Here is a 27286-nt window from a genome sequence, read left to right as displayed (position 1 = left end):
AGAAAGCAGGAAACTTTGAGGATTGTGCAATTACAACCCAAAAACGTGCCAAGATCCCACTTTTCATCCCGAGYGGGAAAACGCCAGGCAGGCATCACCGCTTCGGCTGTGCGGGGCGCAGCACGGACAGGCACAGCGCGCAGCACAAAAACCAGCTCGGTCCGTTTGGGCAAGCGCGAGAGGCGCGAGGCTCGCTCCTCGCCCCGCGGCGAAAGCCGCTTGCCTTGGCAGCCATGCAGCCGTTCACCTCACCCGTTTCCCAACGGCTCCTAACGGCCACGGGCCGCCGCTCAACGGTCACGGGGCCAGGCGTTGGTGAGCGGCCGCCGCGTGGCGCCGCCGCCCCGCCCCCGGGGCGGCGCCGTGGCGCTCGGCCCGGCTCGGCTCGGCTCGGCCCGGCCCGGCCCGGCCGCCGCGGGCTCGGGCAAGGGGGCAGGAAAGGGGAGGCCGCGCCCCCGGTCCCGCCTACCGCCAAACGCGCTCCGCCGCCAGGTGCCTTTTGTCCCGGCCGCGGCGCCGTAGCGGGCGGCGCTCATTGGCCGCGGCTCAGCGGCACGGGGCGCAGCCGGCGCGCGCGGCGGGTGAGTGCGGCGACCGTTGGCGGCGACCGTTGGCAGCAGCGGCGGGTCGCCCCTTTCCCGTAACGGGGTCTCCGCGACTCGGCTCGCTCGGTAAAGACAGCGGCGCTGGGCGGGGGGGGGGAAGGGGGAGCGCAATACTGAATTAGGGCCTCACCAAGCTATGAACTACATACTATGAATTTTTAAACCACAACGTCCTTCCAGGCTTTCGCAGAGGTTAATTGCAGAGCTTAATTCTAAGTTTCATGCAAGTTAAATGACTTGTTTAAAGTCATTCTTCCCAATTCACTGTTTGCTCATATGTGTGTAACTGAGATCAAAATCCCTTCTCTTGTTTCACTATATAGAGCATATACTGGATTGCAGTGCCCAAACATGTGAACCCACTATTGATCTGCAATTTTAGTAAATCCATTTCAGCAAAGAAAAAAAAAATCAAGGCCTTGGCTACACTGGAAGTTCACAAGATGCACAGCATGGCAAATGGTTTGAAATCAAGGATTCCTGTCAAGAACTTCGGAAGTTATAAAAATGACAAATGGAAAATTTAATGCTATGGCCCTAGGAACTGTCTTTCCATGTCTGCCCTACGGTTTTCCTTTTATCTCCTTCAGTATTTTCTCCTCCTGAGAACTGAGCGTCTGCCTCTCAGTACCGAGAGCTTAAAGTCTGTGTTTAAGTATTACTTATCCAGATGTTTCTTCCCCCTTTTCCTCCTCACAGCATACCYAGGAAGACCAAGATGAGTCTACGGAAGCAAACTCCTAGTGACTTCCTAAAGCAAATCATTGGGCGACCAGTTGTTGTCAAACTAAATTCTGGAGTTGATTATCGAGGTAAGTTCTCTAAGTAAAGTCTAGGATTTCATTGTCTGGGGAGCTTAGAACAGGTGCAGTGCTCTGTGTGAACAAAGCAGATTGASTCAATCTTGGAAGTACACAAATATAGATCTCAGAATGAGATGAAATAAAGATAAAATATCTTGATTCTCTGCTAAGGGTGTGCACAAATCTAACAGAGAAAGTCTTGGAAAGGCACACAAGTAATAACTAGCAAATTAATATGTACCATTACTATGTGTAGAGATGAGATGTATATAGAACAGAAAAATGGAAGTATTAACCTGCACGGTCTATGACACTATTGGATGGCATTACTAGTCTAAGAGTAGAGAAAATACAAAGAAAAGGGAGAAGACTGGAACAAGCATCAATGCACTCTAGAAACAAAAGAGTCTGAAAATACTGTTTATGGCCCTGTGAATAATGGTTTAAAAAACCCACCACACATTCCAATTACAGTTTTGGACAGATAGGTTTTCGCTTACTATTGTTACTTGGAGCACATGGGATTACTGGAGGGAAAGAATTCTGATGTTAGTTTTGTTTTAGTCTTCTTTGTGTGTGCATTAAACAGCTCTTTGTGAGCAGTCATATTTCTGCTAGATCCTGGGGTTCCTCACTGCCAGCTTAATTCTAAGAACATTGACCAATTGTCTCATCTGGACAAACTTGGATTTTATTTGATTAGGAAAGCTTTTTTTGTTTTTTCCTGTATTGTTCAAATACCATGCATTTTTAGTTATTTTAAGATATGTTTAAGTTGATTGACTTTTAACCTGTTGCTCTTCAGGTGTCCTAGCTTGCCTGGATGGGTATATGAATATAGCTCTGGAACAGACAGAAGAATATGTAAATGGACAGTTAAAGAACAAGTATGGAGATGCATTTATCCGAGGAAATAATGGTAACTCCTTCTCCCTGTATTACTGCTCATAAGAATGTAGTGTTTGATGTTTATTTCTGAATTTGAGGAGCGGCTGAGGTATAAGTCGCTGCTTGTAGGCTTTCTTGGAAACCTCAATATATTTATTTTCTCTTGTGCCTCTTTTCAGTGACAGTGCTCAATCATTCCAATGTTCCTTTCTCTCTGAACCTGAAGTTCTTTTAGGGAAGCATGCTCTTTTCTAGCCTGCCTYAGAACTGTATTTCCTGCTGTCTGGCAGGCTTACCCTTCTGTACTTATTGCCTGCTTAGGTGACCTCTGCTCCGTAGGAGTTTGAGTTTTGCCAAGCAAACTTTTTATGATACAGTACAGATATTGATAGAAGAAAATCATGCTAATACTTAGCATGGAGTTCAAGTTCAGAATGGAGCCTTTGGATGTCCCAATGTAGTGTTTGGTTATTAGCAAGGGCAATTAACATCCTGCTTCACTAAGACAAAGCTTGCTTTTACTTAGATTGAGGAGTACTTTAGGTTGCTGAAATCGGAGTGTGGTGTCAGACCCTTAGTTGGGCTGTAACAGGCCTGCCTGGCAGAATATTTAAAAATAAACAGAAGTTCTTAAGTCAGATGTGTTGGGACTACTGAGAAGGTAAATGAGGCAGAGTTGGACCAAACTACTCAAGAAGAAAACGGACAGAGGAAGGGAAAGAGGGGAAAAAAGAACAAAGAACTGAATTCCATAGTACATAAAGAGTCAAGGAGAATGTGGTACCAGTGGAAAGGAAAATTCTGTCATAGAAGGAGGAACACTCCAAGTGTTTTTTTTTTTTTTAACAAGGAATCTGGATTATTAAAATAAGGARTATAATGACAGAGAGCTCCAGAGAACTGTGGAATCAATTAGGGAAATAGTCTATTACTTAGAATAAAGGATGAGAGATGACTGAAAAACCGGCTGAGCAAATAAATGAGACATCATAGGTATAGCAGCACAGTTTGCATAACTTCCTGTTGTGAGTTCAAAATGCATTTTTTCATGGTTCTAACCCAAAGGAAAAACACTCMTAAAAAGTGTACAGGAAATACTGTTCTGGTAGCTCCAGTAAAGTAGATGGAGTATGTTAGCTCTTGTTATGATTAGCTTTGCCATGTGATCCTGGGATTTCCACCTTTAGTTGAAATCTCAGAACTTTTGTGCCTGACACCCTTAACTTTTGCTGCATAGAAAGTCTTATTGTGCCCTTCTCAGTAATGCTGCAGGGTAGTCAGCTGTAGTTTATCTCTCCAGCCTGCACCTGCTGAGTGTTGTTTTGCTATGACTATAATACAGAAACAAAATCATATGTGTATATCTGATAGCATTCCGTGAAACTTGATTTTACAAATTCCCTGAGTTTATTCATGCTTATTGGGATTCATTTTCATTATGCTTTTATTTTACCAAGTAATGAAAATAAGTTTAACWGAACAGGCTTCTCTACCTTTTTTACTGAGGCACTCTTATGTGTTACTCTCTCTTTTCACAGTATTGTACATAAGCACACAGAAGAGAAGGATGTGAAGATGCCAGAAGGAGGCTATTTTGTACTTCTGAATCTCTTAATTATGAGCCCTATTTGATTTGTAGTTAATTATTCACAGGTGAATTACACAAGGGTTTTTTTTTTAAATAAATGTAAACCAGTGTAAAATTCTGGATCTTTTTGTTAGTTTCAAAACACTGCTTTGTTCCATTGTACAGAAAAAAATAAAAATAAAGTATGTAGTAGTGCTGCAAGATTAAATTCAAAGCAACAGCTCATTTGATTGAGAAGTGAGTGCAACGTAACTGTAAATCAGAGTCTTGTGTTGATGGCAAATCAATAGTTTAACTGACATTACAAAAGGATAAACTAATATTTTGGCAAACATGTCCCTTCTGAAAAACAGAGGATCAGTTTTAAATATCGAACTGTAGTAAAGAGTCATCGGGTAAAAAGTTCAGTTGCCAACTCTTACATTAGCCAAAAAAATCTTGAACTGTGGACTTGAATCAAGGATGTAACAGTGACAGTTCAACAATAGGGGTGGAGAAAGAATGGAAGAAAATGGAAGAAAAGCCCTAAGGGTTAGTGTTGTGCCAGCTGTGGGAGTCAGTCACCAGTGCAAAGCAATCAGTTGTATGCCAGCACAGCTAGGTGCCCCTTCCAAGTCCTACCTCTGCTTCCCCACCCTAAGTTATTTTTTGCATGTCTCTACAAAGCACAAAGAATTTATTCAATAAAAYGCAATTTAAACATCAAAAACTATTCCCGAAAACAGACAAAGAATCTTAAAAAAAAACAATGTAAACATACCCGGTTTAGATAGCTCATTCCTACTCTACCATCTCCTTTTCCCCAACCTTGTACCATACATATATTGTTTCTTTATAAGCTAGCCAGAAATGTGAATGAATCTATTGAGCTTAGTGAGTAAGTCCAGTTCAGTTTTATATAAATGCTTCTACTAGTTTATAAAAGTAAGAATTTTATAGAATTAAGAAATAAACTATGCATGTTCTGATATTTCTCAGTCCAAGACACTGCATTTAACACCCAGCTTTACAGAAAGTTTTCTAATTGCACAGGACCAAGTCACAGAATAATACCCCTCCTGGTGAGATTATTTACCCATTCTTTTAATGGGTTTTCTGAAGCCCTGTTTTATTATTTAGGCAGTTTGTATTACCCTTGTGAGCAAAAAGAATATTTCTAATTGTGGATGAATGAACACAAGACAATTGTGTGAGTGTAACACTGGTCCATTCTTTCCAAGTCCCAATAGCTTTAATGCAAATAAGATTGGTAACATTTCAGTTATCCAAGGGAGCCTTTTTTATGATCAGGATATAATTCCAAATTATTTTGCAATTAATAGTTAACCTTTCTACAGAGCACACAAATAGACACACCACTTTACAATATGCTTCAATAATTTTATCTTTTTCTGACATGGGCTTGAAAAAGGTTCAGGATCTAAGTACAAATTACCAATTTGCTCTTCTATAARTGATTTCTTTTTTAAAGAGAAAGATGTGCCTCCAAGAGCTGCATACAATTTTTCATTTGTTTTGTCATCTTATGTTCAGCTGGCAGGTTAGTGATTCCTTTTACTCCCTCTTTTAAGAGTAAATGCTGTTTATTCTTTCTCTCTTTCTCCTCCACCTTTCTCCCCCTTGTCCACCTACCCAGCTARGGCTACATATTTTGTGTAGCATTTGCTTTATTCTCCCTATTTTTTTTAGCTGCAGTTGTGTTTATACAAGCCCTAGTCACAGCAGTGCTTTCAATTGTAATTACTGATTTGAAGAGTAGTTCTGAAACACCATCTAGATGCATGGTYAACTCACCCATGTTAAACATTCAACTTTGTAAATATTCTAATTCAAATGTTATTTTTTAATGTAATCTAGATTACAAAGGTAGTAGGCAATATTATTTCAGTGTTTAAAAATGTATCAGGTACTACTCACCTTTTGAGGTGGATAAGAAATTTCATGTTAAAGAGGAACCATTACAATTCACATTTAAATTTCAAAGGCAAACAAACAGAACCAATATGTCCGATTTGCACAATCACTAACCTTTATGTACATATTGCAAGCCTTAATTCAATTTTCAACTCCTATGTTTAAATGAAGTGAACATTTAATAGTCAGTTAGGCATCATAATGTTTGGAGGTAGTTCATTTTAAGCTGGTTAGATCCATTCATCTTRGATTTCTTTAACTTGGCTTTTAGATTTGGTTTCAGCTTAAACAATGTTCTGGATCAGAACAGATCCAGCTGTAAGTCATTCTGACACTGTAGACAGTATTCAACATTTGAGACAAACTATCCTATTAAATATATATTTTAACATGAAAGTAGTATATTTCAAAAGTGCTTAATATTTAAAAATGTCTCAATTTATAAAATTCCTTTCCTGTTGGAAGAAGGACTAACAGTAACTGCATGCATTTTCTATACTTAAGAKGCTTAACATTTTTTATATTCTTTCTGTATTCTTAACTCTTCTTAAAAGCCCATGTTCACACAGATAGTATTAAATCCTCATRTTCATGCCCTTCATGTTGTTTAGTTTACCATATTGTAATGCTTTTGCCCCAGTATTTGTGTACAAAGCAGTTTTCCTTGTAGATTGAGCAGAGAGTACATCATAGTTAGTTGGAAAAGTATCTAGCATGTTTAGGTCAGGGCTGAACATAACACATTCCTAACAACTTAAAAGCACTTGTCTGTAGGATAAATCACTTGTCTTAGAAAAGAGCATTCAAAATTATCAAACAAGAAAAGAGCATTCAAAATTATCAAACAAGAAATCACATGCAGTTCAAAGAATAAAGCTGCATTTCTGTACCTAAGTAGTAATTTCATGCAATGAGATTACTTCAGAACCTAAAACTATTGCCCCCCTCCTAGTCCCTTTTTAAACTTTCAGTTCAGACCGCCTCTAGGAAGAACAGTAACTCTGGATATGCTTAATCCCCCATCCAGTGGGAAAGTTTCTCACAAAATTCAAAATTGGAAAGGCAAACTAAGCTGCATCTCTTTCCACAAAAGCCTGGCCTGGAGTAACAATGCACCCTATTCTACAGGCACAAAAGAAAGCAAGGTAGGAGGAAGGGACTAATTACTTACTGGGTGGTAGAGGGGTCTGCACAACCAGAAGTCAGGTTACTACTAAGGACTACAGCACCCTTGGCTGCCCCTWTATAAAGGGAGCAGAGCATGCTAGGAAAGGTTTGCATTAAAGGCATATGCTCTAATGACCAGTCATTTTTACTTACTTTTACTTTTTTTTTGTTTGCCACCTGGTTCCTAGTTTGAAGGAATTCTCTACATTATTCATTTGAATTCTTCTTTTTGATGTCACTAAAATGACAGAATAGTTCCTGAGAATCCACTTCTATAATCTGTAATGGTTATAGCCCATTAAGTCTTAAGGCTCATTACCCATTTCTGAAAACAGGTTTTGCAATACCSTTAGCTTGACAACTGTAGATTTAAGCTGCATTGTTCACAATAGTCAAAAATGTGTGGACACATTTGCAAGTTGACAGTGTWAGAGCATTTGAGTGATGGTACCAAAGCAACATCTGCATCTCCAGTGTGCCAGCCCATGCCTGCGGCTGGTTCCAGCTCGCTGTCCTTTCTGCAAGCAAATCAATTGCAGAGCCAGTAGTTTTGAAGCCTGAGCCGCCTGTGCCCAACTGGCTCTCCGAGGCAGAGAAATTGGACAGGAGTAAACATTCCCTGACTTGTGTGGGCTATGGTACCAAATAAAAGGATTTGGAGGCTGAATTTTTAAGTGAATGAGGCTCATGAGGCCACCTCCAACCTCTGTACCTGTTGATCAGTATGTCCTCTTGTTTTGTCTCTAAATTCAAAACATCATTTCAAGGAGTGAGGTGGCTTCTGGCTCACCAGGAAGAAATGCTTATTGGTAACAACCCTGACTACGGTACAATATCAAAGAGTTTCTCAAGCTGTAAGTGAAGCAACCAACTTACTCTGCGTGACAGCATGGAGTTGCTTATATCCATGTCTGCTTTGCACATTCTTCTCAGCTGCAGCACACCTGGAGTGTTGAGATGTGGAAGCAGTCTGTAGGCAGGAGAAAGTTTGTGCATCAAAGAGCCTGGAATATTACTGGTTTGCAATCCTCCTGKGCACTACTTTGGTGAAATTTCAAGTAACATGATTTACCATTTAACTCAGTTATCAAGCTACTGCAGAGCATGCACTATTTCCACTAATRCTTTTTTAAAACCTCAGCTGCGGGTTTTCTTCTCTTCTAGAAATCTGCTACACAAACACTGCCGAGAAAACAATTAGCAGGGTGTAAGTTGTCTCCTATCCCCTTCTCCATGCCAGCTTCCTACGCACACAGAAATTTATGTCAGAAAAAAAGCCCAAACTCTCTCTAGTGACAGCAGTGACATGTGATCTTTTCTTGTCTGTGTCTGGGCCCCATTGTCAGAGTGATATGCAGAGCCTGGCTGAGCTCAAATGACTCCAGTAGGTCAAAGCTCTGTCCAGAAAAGGCTGAGGCAATGCTGTCCTGTTGGGTAATGCAACCAAAGGCTATGGAGAGGACTGTATTTCTTACTGGAAACATATGCCTGTCATCTGGCATTAGAACTTGCAGTTCAAGGCTGCTGATAGGTGCTCATGTCATAGTAATGACTGTGACAGGATTTTTCCATCTGTAAGTGGAAGATGATTGTAACATTTAGTTTGGCTGCAGCTTTGAAACCACGGAGTTCTTGGCTTAAGAGCAGGCAGTGAGGATGAACTCTGCCTAAGACTATTTCAAATAAGCCCAGCAATTAGAGCTGTGTCCATGCAGCACTGTGTGATCCCAGAGCTAATCTGGAACGATGCTGGGATAGCTGTAGTACCTGCTGGGCAGCGTGCAGCCGTTAGCTCCAGCTGCAGGAGCGAGCAGAGCAACACTCGTGTTGTGCTACATCCTGCACKCTTACAGCTGGGTTGGTTCTGGATCTAATTAGCTGGAAGCTCTTCTGCTTTCTCCCCATATCTGTGAGCTGGAGGCACAGCTGACCTTGAGCGCCGAGCACTGACCTCGAGTAGCAGCTCTAGAGGTGAATGCCTGACACTGCTGCTTTGGGCTCTGCGCTCTCCGTGTGCTGGTTTTTCCCTCAGGTAGAAACCACTGGAGAAATTGCCCTTACTGGAAACTACATAATGAAAACTTTTTCTCAGTGCACAGCAGCAACTGAAGAAAACCAGGCAGTGCTCTACCACCATGCTGTGATTCAGAAACAGACACTTACCTGGAATATTATTTTCAGGTCTCATCGCTCTGTAACAGAATGGCAGCAACAGRTTGAGTGGGTTCAAATGTTTCCCCTACAGATTGTCAGAGGTCTGGCACTGCTTCTGCATTACACTGGAATTAAAAGCAAAGGAAACTTAACTTAGGAATTGGTTAATAAGGAATAGTCCACAAAAGCCTGTGGATTATTCATTAATATAGCATTATTTGAATGTACTCATTTCTTATACATAAAATACGGATACTGGTAAACTAGAATAGCAGCAATAATGCAAACTCTTCCTCTTCTTCCCTGCCCGCCTCCCCCCAACCAACTACTAAAACTAAGACTCTCTGTAAGGAATGAAAGAAAGAAAAACGAAGAGAAAGCAAAAAAAAAAGAAAAGGTGAAAAAGAGAGGGGGCATGCAAGGAAGAGCTTTCTATCTTGGAATTCAGCAGACTTAAGGCCTCCCTGAGATGCAGAGGGGAGAGGTCTCCTGAGAGCAGACCTCTGCTACCAGCTTACATACTTTCGAAACAGTTAAACAAATGATACATGGGCTGCCAGGGCTAATATCTTGGAACCAAAGAGCACCTTATTTTGCTTGGGGACACAGCCTATAGGTTAGGGAAGATGAGTGAGAGCACTGCTAATAGAGGGGTTTCTGCAAGTCTTCCTTTAGTTTCCAGCAGAAGTCCCAGGCAARTTCCTCACAGCACCTCATCTGGCAGTGGCATGAACAGCAGTGGATGAAGCCACGTATGTGAAAAGTTCTAAATTTTCCAGCCTAGCAAATATACTCGGCCATTCTTGGTCACAGAGACATCTGAGAGTGCCCAAAGCAGCCCACAAACCCTGTCCTTAAGCATTGTTGTCCCTTGCTCTCTTCTTAAGAAAGCTTTGCTAATCTCCAGATCCAGTGGCTCTACTCCATCTATTTGCCTGGGGTACAGCGACGCACCAGGAGTTAGAATTAGACGCCCTCCCTGATTTTGCAACATTCAGTGTCGGCAAGCAACGAAACAGTTCTTTTATTAGCACACTGCTTTCCCCCTGGCATACAGAACAGATGTTTACACACGTCCATGCACAGCACGCATACAGCTGTGTCTGTTTCCCAGCTTTTTGGCTAAGATGGGTAGCCATTGTTCTTATCAGTGACCTGAGGACAAAGGGGTGAAGTAAGGACAGGGCGGCAGCTTTCCACAGGGTTTCCCGGCTCCGGTGGCTTTGTCAGATGTTAACGGTTACTCCTGGCATGGCTGCTGCACGATGCACAGTCCAACGATTTCTAGCAGAATTTTGCTTTTACTGTCAAATAACTCCCAGGTAAACAGGAGGGATAAGATATTCAGGTCCGAGTGTACCACAGACTGCCACAGGGAAGGGGCTTGGCTTTGTTTTGGAAACCTTCAGCTACAGAAGATGTAGGAGAGGGAATGAGCGGAGGGTGGAGGGCACAAGAAGTCCTCTCCTGCTGCACCGCTGTAAAGGAATTTCAGGGTACCCCATGCAAAACCCATGGTTTAGCACTGCCCCTCTGCTAGTTGCCTTCATTTTCATTGCGTAAACTTGGAGATAATAAAAGGGGGTGGGTGGGATATAAGACAAAAACTAATACGATTAAGGCTGGATTGGGGCATTGACAGAGAGTTCCTGCAGTCCCGGGTATTAGCAGTAACAGCTGCTGCCCTTCTCATTAGAGGAGAAAGAGACGAGCTTCGCTGGCAGGACGTTTCCCTGGCAGGCTGCGGGCAGCGGGGCCGCCGGCGGAGCGCTCGCGAGGTAAGGCGGCACAGCCCGAGCCCTCAGCCCTGCTCCGCAGTGCTCGGCACGGGGGGCACTGCTGCTGCTGGGCAACTCCACAGGCAAAAGGGGCTGCTCAGAGGCACCTCTATGAGCTCCTGAGAGAAATCACATCCCACTAGGGAGAGTGAGGTGTATCCGGGGGTAGGCTGACTCCATGAGGATGAGGGCTTCCTCTGCCCTCTGCTGCAGCGGCTGGWATGTTTTGGGATGGCTCCTCTGAATCCCACGAGCATCTCTGACATGCAACTGATCGGAGGGATGATGCTGCACAGCAGACAGGTAAACTGCATCCATCTGCTCCCTGCTTGAGGCCAGGAACAGAGAGTTTCMTGCGCAGTGGCAGTTTCAGAGAGTCAGCCGGCAAGTTTTATAAGTGATATAAACGGATGKGCAAGCTAGACCTCCTCAGTCTAATTTCTTTTGATTTATTTACATCGAGTTATTGACTGAGAGTAAGGTAATCTAAGCCAGGAAAACTTGAACATTAAGAAGATTTTAGAAAAAGCTACATTAAAAGCTATACCACCTGCTTTAAGATTCACATTACCACTCACAACAAATACTCTGCGATCATTCTTCATCTTTGCTTTCAAATGTGTACTGAAAAACAGGAATAATAAAATCCAATCCATCCATCCAATCTGCAAATGTTTTGTGCCAGCCACCAAATCTGAGAGATACTAAAGGCCTGTCATGTAGAAATTATTAAACTTCTGTAATGTCAAGAAAAATGTTTCCACAGATTAAATACTGGATAATAAGAAGAAATTTTAGCATTAGCCAAAATGGCTGTATGTTTATCTTAGGCTTCTAGCGCTAGTTTCAAAGATAGCGTCTCTGATGTCTCATAATCAACAAGGAATTTTGACAGAGAAGGACAAACTAAAATGCTGCTGGAATGTCAAATACGGGTAGAATAGTTACCACGGACATGCTGGCGGCAGCAGTCAGCCCGAGCCGCTGGGACGYGGAGCGCTGGCTGTTGGAAGCCGCTCGTGCTCACGCAGGTCGTGGCGCAGGGCAGGGACAGGCTCTCCCGCACGTGGCTGCGAGCAAAGGGACACAGCATGTGCTGTCCCTGCCTGCCCGCCAGCATGGAGAGGCTCTGCTCTCCGTGGATCTGAGGGACGGGTGTTTCCCCCTTCTCTCCCCATTGAGCCAGCTGTATATGTGGGCAGGGAATGGTAGAGAGCAGGGGGCTGACTTGTGAGCGCGTCAGTACAGAGCCTTCTCTTCTGCTAAAAAAGACAAAAATTTTTAGAGCAAACACGCCTCAGCTATTCACCCAACAGATGACTTCACAAGAAATGCATTCTCTTGTGGGGTYTATCCCTTCCAGCCTCAACAATTTAGTTCAAAATGTGAAATCTGTGGGTTGCCAGAGAGGCACCATGTGTCACAGAGATCATTTATTCTCCTTCATTTAAGGGCTGTAGGAAAGGCTGTTGTGGAGCTCAGCTAATTCAAAGGTGACAGCCACACTTGTGGACTACAGCCATCAGAAGTCACTGCTTTGAAGTTAACTYGCCTGTTGTTTTACGGATGTAAGATGGAGGATGGAAGGCAAGCCCACATAGTTATCATCAGATGGGCATGCATGATGCTGTGCTTGATTTCACATGTGGCTGCGTTCTCTCACGGAGCGAGTCCTTCTGCCTGTACTGACATGATGCCCAAGCACATGAGAGCTCAGCTGCACAGTCCCAGGAACAACTATGTTACTATTCATACCAATATGTCCTTCCTCCCAGGCGACAAGGTACCAGGTAAGGAACAACAACTAATTTTATAACTTAGCAAAGTCAGGGGAAAAGCCCTAAATCCGTTAGTTACTGGTTCTACCTTGTGGTGGTTTTGCTGATGGATATTCAGATCACATTCAGCCTTGACTCTAAATCCTGTGTGCTCAGCAACAAAGTTTTCTGGTCAATGCTCAAAGGAACAATTATTTAAGATGAAATGCATTTAAAGAATGGATGAATGCATCTAAGAAACACACAATAACTAATCTCTGGTGATGGCGTTAATCTCTGTGAGGGATGGGAAGAGGGTAACTTTCACATGGCACTGCTCTGTGGAAATGTACCCTATTTCTTGCCACATGGAAATGACTGTAATCGCAGAGATTCTCCACCTGTTAGATGAGGATAGCCTGGGCATTTTTGTCAGCAACTGGAAAGGCTGAAAGGATCACAATCTGCTTGCAGGCTCTTTGTCTAAGTTTTCTTAGTTTCTAAGACAGATGATGTCTGATTCCAGGTGTTCACCATGTTGCAGGCTGAATGTTTGTGGCTGATAGGTTTAGATACTTTGGGTGGGCTTCACTCATCTCATCACGTCCCAATCACACAGGAACTCACCACACGCACTGGCACGTGAGAAGCACCGCCGGAAGGTAGGTAAGTGCCCTTGTCTGATTCCCACGCCTCCCAAGGACAGCACGAGCTGCTGCCGGCAGCGACCAGCTCTCCTCACAGTGCGTGGAAGTGTCTAAGTGACGACCTTGACTCCTCAGTAGGGTGGGCAGGATGACTTTCTCCAGCACTGCTGCACCTGGGGAAGAAGCAGACAGATCTGAGATCTACCTTTCTGCAGGGTGGCCACTTGCCTGCTCCCTCCTACTTAAACTAACTCCACCCCAAGGACACTATACAATCTTCTGCACACATGCAGTGTGGCATCCAAACCTCCTTTAAAATGACTGCATTCTGTAAAACAATCTGCTTAGCAGCTTAGAATCAAGGAGGGGGAAAAAAGACTCAAGCAAAACATCTGTGTAATTTCATGCTACAAAGACAAGAGAGAAATCTAGCCCCCTGCACGTAGCATGTCCAAGAAGGGCTGTAGGGACAAAGTTGGTCGATTTTTATTTTACATGGCATTTTCTTCTGATTTCAGTGGCACCAATGAAATTTTCACTGCAAACAATTAAACTATGACAAAAATCGCTTCAAATGCCATATTTTGTCTTGCAGTGACAGTGAGGAGCAGCCGGGATTTTATGGGTTTCTTACTTCAAGCTCGCAAGGTGTCTAATGAGGAAATTGCTGGTAGATTCGTTTTTATTCCTCCTGGTTCCAAACTGCTGAGTTGTTTTGAAGATGGTGATACTGTCACCCACTCCGACAAATCCCTGAAAAGAAACTTGTCCTTTGTGTGGAAAGCACCAGACCAACCCATTGGAGACATCAAGTTTTTGTAAGCACATGTTGGTTCCTAACCAGAATTGTGTCTTCTTAGTTAAAAAGGTGGCTCTATTTTTCCATTGTACCTGTCCAACATAGTGGATAATATATCTTGAATCCCATATAGTTAAATATTTACCAAATGCTACAAAGGTGTCCCAGTTGGTATACAAATTGCCCTTTTTATCTGTGGGTAGTGCTCCTTTTTACTTACATGGTCGGTACTTTTTTCAGAATAAATACACCAGAAGAAGACAGCCTAAATGCTTAGGAAAGAGAAATATTAAGGCTAAGGAGAGAACCATGATCACTTGTCTGACTTCCTAAATAACATCCCCCAGAACTGCCCTGCCTAGGCAGCAATGTTGCATACCATTTCTGTGATTTCTTTTGTATTTAGAGTTTTTTAAATCTTAAATATAAACAGATTTATTCACAAAGTTATTATTTTAAACCAAGTAATAAGAGAAAGCAAGCACTGAGTCAAAAACTGACCTCATTATTCTGCATCAAACTGCCAAACTGTCCAAATATTTTGGTTCTCTCTTGGAATTGAGTTAAAATTTTCTAACCGGCTGCTGTAGAGGAAGCACAGTCATTTTTTTCATTTTGGATGAGATGATATTGTTATGTATTGACTTCACAAAAACCAGTCAGAAGCTGCTTGGCCAGATCCCTGGCTGCTCCCCAGAACAAAAGCTTCCTGGTGAGTCGCAAGGTTTGTGCATCTCATTGTGATTCAACACAAATTCATTGAAACAGATATGTTTCTTCTCAGCATGCCCATTTTGTCCATTATTTTACACTGGAGAAATACTACTAAAATGTGCAAAACTAAAACAAAAATAACCCAACCCCAACAACATCTGCTTCCAGCCACACACTCTGATTCTTCCCTCCCTGTCTTCCGAACCCCTTAAGTCGCTTCTAASAGTGTTTCCCCTTTCTCCACGCCAGGCCAAGCCATGGCTCTCCACACTGGCCACTCTGCTCTCTTTGCAAACCCTGGGACACCCTCTCCTCCCTGCTCTCTCCTCTCCCCGAAGCCAGCTCCCATTTCCTCCTCCCTCTGCATGTGACGGTGCCCCTGCTCTGGCATCTTCGTCCCTTCTCCTTCATTTTTCTGCAGTGGTTCTCTGTCCATCCCCTCTGCCTCCTGCCTGGCTGCCAGGTCTTGTACATTGCGGGGGTTCTGCCGGCCCCCTTCCCTCAGAGGGGCAGGAGAAGCAGCACTTTCTGCTCCAGCCCGTGGTCTTGCCACCACGTGCGGTCCCACCACGGTGACCCTGCAGGGCCRAGAGCGCTATGGGGCAGCGCGGCTCGAGGCCAGGACACGGCAGCAGCCCCAGGACCACCGTGCTCCTACCGGGACTGTGCAGGGCCGGGGTGCCTCCCCTCCCCAACTATTTATCAGCTGGTAGAGTTTGGGCAGATTTAATGCAAATAGCAGAAGACGCATCCTAACAAAGGTGTTCCCCAGGCACACTGTAAATCCTTCTTTCAAAACTTGTGTCACAGCATCTGAGAAAATTCCTTTTAAGAATTAAGAAGCTCGGAAGAGCTGTTTAATAAAGGAAAACCGGAGCTGGTTTCCCTTTATCGCATTTGCAGAAATAGCTGAGCCATCTGAGCTGAAATTCTCCAACAAATATCCAGCTTAAATAAGGCTGTCAGGATGAATGGTTAAAGATTGGCAAAATGCAGATTTCACACCTGACAAAGAGCAGAGTGTTAGGCTGGCTCACATATTAAAGGGCCAAGAGAGAGTGCCCTCATTTTTTTCTACCTATACTGCTGTTTGTACAAGTTACAATGACTTCTTTTAATTAGTAAATACCACAGTTGTCTCCTTGCCTACAGAAGATTATAAGCAGAGCTATTCAAAGTTTTCCAAATGCACTTCTATCAACACAGCAAATATAAGGGCTTTCTTTTCATTAAAGTTCCCACACATTTTTGACTGATCTTAATTGTGAGTGATCCCTTGCTCAGTATCTGTCTTACAGGACCTGCTATTTTTTATTTGTAATATAAAATGTATGACGGGATAACCCTTTAAAATATTTTTGCACCTCTTCTGCCTTTAGATTAAAGCATTCTTTTTGATTAGCTAAATGTTCTGATGTTTTATTAATGGTAAAGAGTGAGTAAATCCTTGCATAATTATATTTTTAACAGCATATCTGTAGTCCAGTCATACTTTGTTTACTGGACAAAGATTGAATCTGCCACTGTAGCTCAACAAGTGCAAAACAAAACATCTGCTGATAGACACAAGGCGGCCAAGACTGTAACACCTGCACCCTTGCAAGAATTCACTGACCCACAAGTAGGAGGTAGGACAAGCAAAGGTAGGTGTTTGGTTTCTGACAGCTTCTTTAAAGCTTTTTTGACAGCTTAGCCCATGCAACTGCTGTACACAATTGGTCGAGAGGCCCTTTTAACACACATCCCTGTTGGTGAGACCACAGTGGCTGTGAAGAACTCCTTGAAGCGAGGACATGTGTCAGAATTCAAGGTAACACTGACAGCCCAAAGAGGGTACCAACATGGATAAACAGAATTGTTATATCTTATGATGCTATGATGACATACTCTAAAATACTGTAAAATATATCTACTTGTACTTAAAACCTCAGTTCCCAAAGACAAGCAARTGCAATTTGCAATACTGTCTAAATATGTGAGTAAATTTCCTCTCCGAATGAGGCTATCCTTCAGACATGTGTTTATAAGTATTTATACAGCCTCGATTGAATAAAACACTCTACAGAATTAGACTTATTAAAATCTGACATGTTTCTTAACACTCTTGGCATAGCACCAAGTCTGAGTTTTAACTATTTTACATGAATACAACGTGGGCAGTGAGCTTTGCTCCTTTTCATCTGGGTCGCTACTTAGAATCCAGCGATGCAAAAAAAAAAMCTACTCTTCCGACCCTCACTACTGAACGTCAGCACCACGTGGGGGTCGAAACAGCCAAAACAGGGGAAAGAGCTGACTTGTGTCTCTCCTCTCCCCTGCACGTTGCCTGTGCCTGAGGAGGTGCCACGTCTCCCGCTGCAGCCGCCGGCTCCCCGCTGCCCGCACACAGCCGGCCGGCCGGCCTGGCGGCCACCCTCACGGCAGAAGCGCCGCTGCGGACGCAAGCACAGCCTGTTGCTGACCCACTGCTGCTGCCTCAGGCTTTGCTGGATGCCGCGGCCCTGGCTGCATCCAGCAGCAGTGGAGGAAGCAGCAATTTCAGCGGGCAAGGGCTGGAGCCATCACTTGCTTTCCAAGAACCCGGCCTCACRAGCGCTTCACCAAGTTTCCTCCTCCAAGACTATTTCACCAGCTACAGCCCCTATGCCGGGTACTGTGCGAGCAGCAAATGAGGCAGAGTGCACAGGGGGAAGAGCTGTTCTCTGTGCTGAGGGAGGAAGTTGTTACTAGTTTCAGTGTGGCTGAATGAGGGTCCATGCAGGCAGGGGCTCGTGGCTCTGGGGGAGGGTGAGAAGGGGTTTCCTTGCTCAGCTTTAGCGAAATGATCCTTCAGAGACTGCGCATGGCAGACAGTGACAGTGAGACACTACTGCAAAACAACCAAAGAGCAAATGTTCTCTYGACGCTCTCAGACTAGGTGCTAGAAAAATATGATAAAAAATCAGAATTGATGGTTGCAATATTTTCCTAAAAACAGGTACAAAGTTTCAAAGAAATTATTTACTTAGCAGAACTTTTCCTCCATCTACAGGGAAAAGAAAGAATTTAAAGCAATTATGTAATTTTGGCTTGAGGATGCCTACTCATCCTCAAGACGATGCAAGAGTCTTTGAGGGTCAGGGCTGTGCAGACTTTCATGCTGTGCTTTAAACTCGGGATGTAAATTACAGGTATGGGAATAAATGATAAAACAGTAAAAACAGGGCTCTGCATGGTGTGTGTTGATTGCGTGTATCACAAGGCTATTCTAGCAAGTGCCCAAAATAGATTGTGTTCCCAGAAGAGTCTTGGTTTGTGGTTTTAGTTAGTTAGTTAGTTTGTTTTTGAAGTGATAGACAAAGGTATTAACCTTGTCTTTCCTGTCTGTGTATTTTAGAACACGAAGCATTGCTGGCACCACCAGAGCACCCCTGTGTGTGACGTGCACAGAAGGTGGGCAGGTAAGCACCGCGCAGCGGGACGTGCCCCGCCAGCRACAGAAATGGCTGGGACCTCGTGAAAAGCCTGAAAAGCTTCGCTACTAAATCACTGCAGCAAGCAGTCTGTAGGTGTCAAAAGTGACTAAAACCACTTTGAGTTAAAAACTTTAATTGCTGAATTTTAATTGAATTTTCTTTTTATATATATATATATATATATATGTCTTTTTCCCTTTCACCCTGCTGCCTGGATATTTAAAAGCCCCACTATGGAAACAATCTAAAAGAGCTTCTCTGGATGAAGATATGACCATAACTATAGGCTGCTGGATATTACCAGGCTGGAAATTTGCATTTGAGACTGAAATAATCTGTGAACAGGATAGTCCTACATTCTCCTCACAGCTTTAAAACCTGATTTTCTGCAAAAGTTTTAAACATCTATTTCTGCTCAAAGCTATTTGCGGTGTCAGTGTGTGCCTGCTCTGTAAATGAAGACTAAAACTTACACTACATCTAAGATAATTTCCTCTTTCTCTAAGCACCGAAATGCATAAGAAGAAAACATGCTCCTTAATGTGCTCACACAAACACACATCACAAAGTGCAGACAGTTTCAATAGGTACTTTTGCATAAAAGTGCAGCACTTCCAAACCAGCTTGATATTATTTAGGGAGCTCCATTTCCTGTTTTCAGACCATTTACCTTTTTCTTTACAGGATTTAAATTGTTCTTACTTGAGGCCTAAGAAAGTTGCTGTTCAGGGACAGAAAAGCCTAATGTCTCCTTTAGTTGTCATGGAAGGTGCAAACCCAGAAACAGTTTGTCACTTTCTCCTAATTTATCCTGGTGTAAATCATAGTGGAGACCGCTAAGGTCTAAACAGCTTCTGCCCTGTGAAAACAGGGCAGAGTGAGAATGGCCTCGRGCCCGTAGGGCACTTGATGTCTTGTTCTAACATTGCTCCTCCTGCTTTACTCACTGGTTGGGACCCTCCTGGACAAGCCCTGGAGGTGACTCTCTCCTGGGATGCACAGTACAGGTGCAAGCTCCCCTTTCAGGGGAAACTTCCCTCCTTCCACTGCTAGGCAACTTACTGGATGCCARGTTTGTGGGCAGTGAAGGTGAGCACCAGCCTGAGACTCTTGCAATGGCTGGAGATGGCAGAAGAGGCGAGCTGGCGAGAGCCATCCAGGAAGGGCAACATGGGGAGGTCCAGAGAGGTGTAAAATAAGAGCATTGCTGGGGGAGTGGGTGGCTTTGCTGAGGGAGGAACCATGGGCTGGAGACAGACTGCTGAAGATCAGGTAGAGAAGGGAAAAGACAGCAAGAGAAGGGAAGAAAGCAGAAGACAAACAGCATTAATCAGATGGGARCTTGTATAGAAGCTAGAAAGTGAGGTAGGTTAGAGACACGGGAAACAATGCTAGTAGGGGCAGTGTAATAGGCAAAGGATGGAGAGAAGAAAAATACAGAGCTATGTCAGGGTTGCAGATTGCCATGGGAGGAAGAGAGGTTAACAGTCCAGAAAATAAAAGAGGAAAAGGCCTTGCAACAGAGAATGAGAGAGAACTACTGAGAAAGAAGTGAAGAAATGAGAGGACTGAAGGAAAGGAAGAGCTACTGCCCTAAGTGAGACCAGAAAAGCATTGCAAAATTAAAATACTGAGAAATAAGACATGAAAAGAAAGAAGTAAAAAAAAAAAAAAGGAGCCAATTAAGGCAAGGAAATTCTATTTTCTATACTTAAGACCCCAATCCTGCAGTATATCCCTACAATGCGACCTTCACATTTTTAGGGCAAGCAATCCATACAGATGCAACATTAACTTTGCCAGCCAGCTACTTTACAATTTACAGACCAACCACTGAAATTCTTCTATTTGCTGCCTATTCTTTACTACCACCTTCACTTTCTTTTGAAATTGTCTCTTCCCCAAAGGCTGCTCTGACCTTCCCCTACCTTGGTTCACAGCTTGCCAGGGTTCCTACCTCCGCTTTGCGCTCCTGTCAGACTGGCTTCCCAGCAAGATTTAGAAACTGTTAATGACAGTAGCGGGTGAGAGCTTCTCTGGTGTAATTAATAGATGTGTGAAAAGGCCTGCTGGGCTGGACATGCTGAAGAGAAGCCAGCTACTAAGGGCCACATCCAAATCTCAGTGGAGCCAAAGAAAAGACTCTGCTACATTTCACAGGGTTTGGATTGGGCCTCAGGTGCACAGCAGGGAGTGGAAAATTCGGTGAGGGCCTCCTAAATTATAAGACTGCCTCACAGTTGGTTTTGGATGATATCTGTAAGCAAAGCTTGGACTACAGAACTGGCAGATAAAATAAGGTGCCTGGCACCAAGCAGAACCCAAGGAATGCACACAAGCAAAAAGAATAGTAACTCACACTGTAATGGGTAGTTAGACAACACTGAGAGGCAGCAGATTTCAGACTGTCTGAACAGACTGAAAAGGCAAGACAGTCTTTGGGGAGAGTTCTATGTGACAATCCCAAAAGACCTGTGTCAAAGGTTTTCTGAAGCCCTCTAGGTGTCCCTGCTCCATGGTCCGGGCCAGTGTCTCRGAAGGGCAATACTGAATGGAACAGGCTCACTGCGGTCCTAAGCAWGCAGTTTGGCTGGAAAGATCACATCTCTCCTTTCAGCTTGACTCTGGCATCAGTGAATGGAGGAATTTATTAAGTAATTTTGTGTGTGTGTATGTGTGTGTGTGYATGATGGTGATGTCTGTGAAAAATGCCATCACAGCAGCAATGGGAGCTACAGACTTCTAATGCTAAGCAGTGACCTTCATCTTTGCCCTCCATCTCTTCCCATTCAACACACTCTACCTTGTGCCTATAGGAGTACCTCCCAGTGCCTCATCTCCCATGGCAATTGTGATATGGAAGGAGATGCATTGAATCTACTTTGTTTCATAAAAGCTATAGGGTTATTCTAAGGCCAGGGTAACACCTGAAGGAGAAATATAGATTTGAACCGTGCAGTGAAGCTGCTGGTGGACAAAAATCTAACTGATCTCCTTCCTACTGCCTTGCTGGCTATTTTGTTTTGTGTTTRCTTTCAAAGGTGACTACTGCAAACTGGGCTGTCCTAAAAACCTCCTCATATGCAATAGCTTCTCCTTCTGCCCCATATGTACACACTGGCCTGCCTGAAACCACTGTGGCAACTGCCCAGATCCGCAACTGGGATTCTGCCAACAACCTGTCGTCAGCTTCCAGGCAAATGGCGCTGCAGCCGGAGGAGGCAGCGCCCAGCGGCCAAGAGGAGGAGGAGGCCAGAGAGGAGGTGGCAGGGAACACACCGGCTTCAGTGACCAGAGCAGCTCCCGAGTCTGCAGCTCCGGGGAAGGTTCCAGACTCCGGCAGGGGGACTCGCCTCATAGCAGCCCAGCTCGGCATCCTCTTCGTCTGCACGGCCGTGCTGGGCCTGGCTCTGGTGGCCGGGCTGCGCTGTGTCTGTGCCCAGCACTGCCACAGGCGCACAGAGGTGACCTTCAGTGAGCCGGASCCGGCCGTCATCGCCGTGCGGGAAAGCGGCGAGATGCTGCACTTCCGCAGGATCCGCGAGAACAGCTTCGTGCTGGTGCAGGCCGAGTACAACTGGGTCAGCCCGCCCGGCAGCGGGAAGAAGGGCGTGATCTAGACACCCGCAACACTGAAAGCAGCGCTATGTAGGTGAGCCTGCTGCTTGTGCAGGTGAATGTAACTAATGCTTAATACAGATTATAGGAGGCACTAATGTATCTCCTGTATAGGCAGCCAATAGGTAAACATTCCACCTAGGAAATGGTGTGGATATGCATTGGGGGGGGGGGGGGGGGGTGGGGGGGGGGGGGGGGGGGGGGGGTATAGTGCAGATGCAGTGAGTTCAGAGAGAGATGTTTATTAGTCAAAATATCTAAATTACAGCTGCAAGGAAAATATAAGTAGATAGATTGTTCTGGGTGTTACATTTACCAAGGTTAGTATTGTACATTTGCTCATTAACTGTGTCTTTGCAGCTATTACACTTCCTCTTTTGTCTTAAGAGAATAGCCAAAAAAAAGAAAATTTTCTGCACTGTGGTGTTGTGTCCTGTTTAATCTCAGCAAAAGTTTCTAGTGCTATGATTTCCTTTCCTTTCTGGGAACCAAAACCCCCTGATTTAAGCCACCATTGTCATTTASAAGTTTATGCATTTGATTGCATGCATCTGATATTTCTCAGATCACAAAACACTTGCCAGTGGATTTTAGGTTCCTACGTGAAAACAAAAGCAATAGCTCATTAGAGCAGAACATTGATCCGAGGAATGCAGGTGTTCCTCACACTGTGGAATTGATCTTTGGAAAAGAAGCACAGGGCGTCAGACACTCGCTTTTGGGGGAGTAACATGTCTCCTCATCAGGTGCAAATGGAAGAAAACCTTTCCCATCCATTTGCACCTGATGAGGAAGCTTGTTTAAGCCTAACGGCCAGCATTTACTTTGTCTCTTACTTCAAGTCAGTTCAGTAACACTGTGTGCAAGACACACACTGAGCAGTACCCTTCCCAGGTCACTCCAGAGAYGCTCAGCGAAAGCGAGGTGGTAGGTTAACAGCATCCCTGTCCAAACTTCTCTATGACCCTGCAGTTTTCTGCAGGGGGGCCTTGGAAAACAGGAAGAATCCTGGCACATTCCAAATACTAGGAGGTGTAGAAAGCAAAGGTTCACTTTACTGAAGTTTTGAATGAGCAAGAAATAGCGCTGATAACAATCCTCTTGAAATGCAAATTTTGGAGCCTTCCAGAGASCATAATCATCCCATAAGCAAGATCTAGTCAAATCTGCAGTTTGAGTAACATAGTGCCTCTTTTGCTGATAGAGATTTCCATGTTCAAAAAGAGCTCAGTTTTTACCATATTCTTGAACCAYGATCAGTGATGAGACACTTCGCAGTTCACACATGGCCTAATTTCTGTCATGTCAACTTCTAAGCCTAGGAAGCCTTGGACAAAACAAATGAGAAAGAAAGAAACTGTACTCACAAATGCAGCTTGCAGAGAGGAGCTTAGTGGTCTTTATTATTGCKGCTTCAGATGATGGGTAGCTGCACCAGGGTCCATCCATTGCAGAACAACCAAGGCCAGAGGCAATGCTGTAACTAGAAATATGTGTGTTTCAGAACTCAAAACAATGAGCTGGAGTACTACCTATTAGGAAGCCTCTAAGTTTCCAAGTACAAGTCTTACAGTAGAGTGCCCCTCCTTTGTCATTGTACTTCATAAAGAAATCTATTTGCTGTAACCCAATGCAGCACCTAGTGTATAAAGCAAACTGCATTCAAGTCACTGTTAATGCAGCCAAAAATTCCTAATTAACTGAGAAAATAGGTCAACAAATTCTTAAATATTTAAAGAACTATCACATACTATTTGAAAAAGTTTCTTATGATGCATGTAGCTGCTTATAAATAAATTACAAACACCTATGTCCCCTCTCACTATCTCTAGGTTTAATGTTATTATCAGATTGGTAGAGCTTTCAAAGTGCAACCTTCTTTTCCCCAGGGCTTTCCCCATAACTCAGAACTACCTTTTACCACGTTGACTATAGAAAGTGACAGCCTCAGTTTGCAATGTGGAGATACTTGATTAGGATAGTGGCCCTTCAACACTATGCTGGGCCAAAATCTGCCATCTGCTAACCTTACACAGTTTCAGCATTATTAGTAGTAAAAGCAGTAACAGTGAGCTCTAAAGGCACCCCTCTCCTCTGTACTTCATGGACTTGGATAAGAAACTAAGTGCTTGTATTTTTTAGGGGACTTCTGAATGATCTTTCATTTATTGTAGTCGCTGTGACAAGAAGGACAGAGATTTTATCTCTTCCTTTAAAAACACTAGCACTGTTTAATTTCTTAAAAGGCAAGTCAAACACCCCACATTTTTAAGTGTCTTGCCTTAAATAATCTGTGCTTATGTTTGTAACAGATGTAGGAGAAATAAAAAACTATTATACTACTTGCTAAGTGACAAGTAAAAGAATTTTTTTTTCTGCTTTGGATGCATGACTCTGTAGGTCCCAAATACAGATGCTCGCCTGGCTTTATTTCAGGAGCGCAAGATCCCGGCTCCTCCAGGGCAGGTTAGCCTGAAGTAGCCAGCCAGGCGCGTGTGGCTGCTGCCCTGCAGCAAAGGGACAGTGCTTTGTGTCAGAAGTACTGACAAAAGGTGTCAAAAGGAGCTCACTTTCAGGTYTAAGGCACATCTACTCTAAGTCCCTCCGACCATCAACCACACTGACATCAAACACAATTTGAGCAATGCACTCCTAGGGCTTAAGGCTTCAGATGCAGTTATGATGCTTCACCCATTCTTAAAAAAAAAAAAATAAAAAAGGCTATAGAGATAAGCACTGCTTTCAAGCTAACTACTGTACAGATCTACCTTTGCTCTCCTTCTGCTCCATATTCACTGCTCACAAATCACTGCTTCTAAATCCAACGGTCTTGCCTGTTGAACGTGCAGTACCATTACTGCTTCCCACTACTTTTTCATGGTAACAAAATCGGTTTCATCAAGTCCTTGTGTAATGGTGTTCCTCTCTGCTTAGGAGGTGAAGGTTATCTCCTGCTACGCTGCCTCCGCATCTCCTCTATTAAAGATCCTGACCCAACCTCAGTTATCAGAGACCAGCACCTTTCCAATACACTAAGGTGGTGCAGAGGCTGCACTAAGCGAAGCACCCGACCTCAAGCACGGTTTAGTCATTGCAGGCATTTCCTGAGCTGGTCATGACTGCCACCAGTAAGCAAAAGGACAAGCACTGAATAATTTTGTCATTTCTAAAATGGCAGGCAGGGCTCACAGCAAAAGACCATGGGAGGTAGTTTTCATTTGCTGAAGTAAATGGGAGCTCTTYCATCAACATTTTTTGAAGACAGGGTTCGTGTGCCTGTCCCTGCTTGAAAACCTACTGCCCGCACCAGCAGGCCCACTGTAGTGGTCCCCAGGGATGTGCAAGCTCGGGCTAACCACGCACGGCAGGCTCTGTTCTCACATAAAAGCAATGCTCTCCACAGAGCAGTGTTGGATGAGGCCCCAGGTATTATGGACATCTGGCTGGCTGGCTTGGCCGGCTTTTTTGGCACAGTTTCTGCAACTACTTAACACCACACAGACCAAGAGAGAAAGGCCAAAGGAGCCGAAGCAACGAGGCCGCTCTTCTCTGGCCAGAAACCCAGAGACTGAAACACGCTGCCCATTCCCAGGGAGATGGCACGCAGGCTGCCCTGCRAGGGACGCGCATCCCTCCTCCTCCTTGCCCCAGCAGTGCCTCTTGCCTGGTGCCTTGGGCAGCCCCTTGGTCTGCTGGCTGAGCTGCAGACCCACGTGTTATTTATTCACTTAGATTTAAATAACAATGAGAAACAACTGTAAAAGGATGAGGAGATGCTCCAAGGATTCCTGCAACATTCAGCTGCAAGAAGACAGCTGCTTAACAGCAAAATGGCAATGACAAAGAAGTGACCGYCAGTGAACTGTTTACCCAGTTGGTAAACAGCAGAATAGCCCCTTCGTTCCTCCTGGTAACCCAGACCCTCTCCATCGCCTCTGCCAGGGTCTCAGTGCTTATTCTAGAAGTCGCCAGGCCTGGGCTCTTCAAAGGTTTGCAGCTCTGTACTGCTCCCTTCCTTTCTTTTCTGTCTCCCATGGCCTCTTCCAAGGCACCACATCACGTCCAGGAGCGGCGCAGCAGCACCTTCCCGGCTCTCCGGCTGGGACTGGGGTCGCAATAACCCTCGTGCCATGAGCTTATCTGGAATCTCTCCCCAGCCTCCCTCCCAGACACTGAATCATTTCCCCTTTTCAAATCTCATCTCAAAAGCACTCTTTTCTCATTAGCTTATGTGTGACTCTCTCGGCAAAGCATTTTGTTATATGATGTATGAAGGATCATGTCTCAAACCACATTTTACTGTATATTTAAGTGCATGTTCTGCTGATTTACTGCTGTTCTAGAGAACACCTCCCTTTCTTAGCTGGGCAGGTCCATAAAGGATATATCAGCTTTGACTAATGATTATTAGTACATCCCAAGGTTATATACTACAATCAAATAATGTGTAGGAGGAAAGAGAGACTCCAGCTTACTGGGCTAAGGACAAAGATCACAGATAGTCTGTTTGAATCTTCAGATTGCAATATCCATTACAGATTGCCACCTTCTAATGTCAAAGCATAATTTGTTGTTGAGAAAATGTGTTGCTATTTCAAAGGCAAGTCAAAGATCAGACTTGCTGTATATCAGGGTATGTTGATGAACATTAGGAAGTGATGTCCAGGTACCAAGGACATTAGGCTGCTGGCATAGAGAGAAACATAGGAGATGTGACTTGCTGATCTTTATTATGCAAACACATGGCTCAAAGTGGAAAAATATTTAACCCAGTCAAGCAAAATGTCACCAGTAATTCCCAGTGCTTAATGTAGCACAAACGCTACTTGTCACACAAGTTAACCGTGATCTACTTCCGTAATAGACTCAGCAGGCAGATCAACCCCTTGTGCTGAAATGTGCTGAGAAGGGTTAAAGACACAGCAATCTGTGACAGAATGGGGAGAGCACTGCATATTCCTCTCATACCTAGGACCAATGAAGTGGGCAGTGCRGCCGGTATAAAACGCTGTATCTTGGCCAAAAACAAGAAATTAATCATCTTCTCGATAATTATCATGGAGGTGAGTGGCACTACTACTGCTGTAAGGCACACATGTCCACGGTATGGGCGAGCGCCAAATGCACAGTTCCTAAGTGCCTTTAAAGGTGTTTTAGGGAAGCCTTTTCCACATATCTTTTCCAACAAGAAAGAAACGAATATAAAACTGTGACTGCTCCCCTACACAGAGGTAAAACCACCTGGGCAAACGCTCTTGCATGCTTTCTCGTTTGCTTTTGTGACAGCCTAAGCCCACTGGCAACGAGGACATTTTCCGCCCCACGCGCAGCGCAGCAGAGCCCTCATTTTGACGGCAACTCCCGGCGCAGCTAGAACACAGGGAGCAGCGGTGCCCGCC

General features: G+C 44.2%; 2 protein-coding genes across 3 annotated transcripts; both read left to right on the top strand.

Moving 5' to 3' along the window:
* The first annotated feature begins 572 nt into the window (after positions 1–572).
* LSM6 (LSM6 homolog, U6 small nuclear RNA and mRNA degradation associated) lies at positions 573–4121 on the top strand. Of its 2 annotated transcripts, none has more exons than XM_026042661.1 (4): positions 573–581; positions 1305–1417; positions 2214–2327; positions 3835–4121. In XM_026042661.1, the coding sequence occupies exons 2-4, from the start codon at positions 1324–1326 to the stop codon at positions 3867–3869; spliced, it is 243 nt and encodes an 80-aa protein (XP_025898446.1). In that variant the 5' UTR covers positions 573–581; positions 1305–1323; the 3' UTR covers positions 3870–4121. The 2 variants fall into 2 exon arrangements, with proteins under 2 accessions (XP_025898446.1, XP_025898447.1); XM_026042662.1 differs by lacking the exon at positions 573–581 and adding an exon at positions 662–671.
* Positions 4122–12470: 8349 nt separating this feature from the next.
* On the top strand, positions 12471–21889 carry REELD1 (reeler domain containing 1). Its single transcript, XM_026042599.1, is given in 7 exon segments — positions 12471–12687; positions 13897–14119; positions 16285–16463; positions 17155–17464; positions 18191–18254; positions 21466–21603; positions 21605–21889. Coding segments are annotated over 7 exon segments (1416 nt in total).
* Positions 21890–27286: the final 5397 nt, after the last annotated feature.

This window comes from Nothoprocta perdicaria, unplaced genomic scaffold, assembly GCF_003342845.1.
Source record: "Nothoprocta perdicaria isolate Ctin4 unplaced genomic scaffold, notPer1 scaffold_31, whole genome shotgun sequence".
NCBI lineage: Eukaryota > Metazoa > Chordata > Aves > Tinamiformes > Tinamidae > Nothoprocta > Nothoprocta perdicaria.
This window is presented reverse-complemented; position numbering and strand designations above follow the sequence as displayed.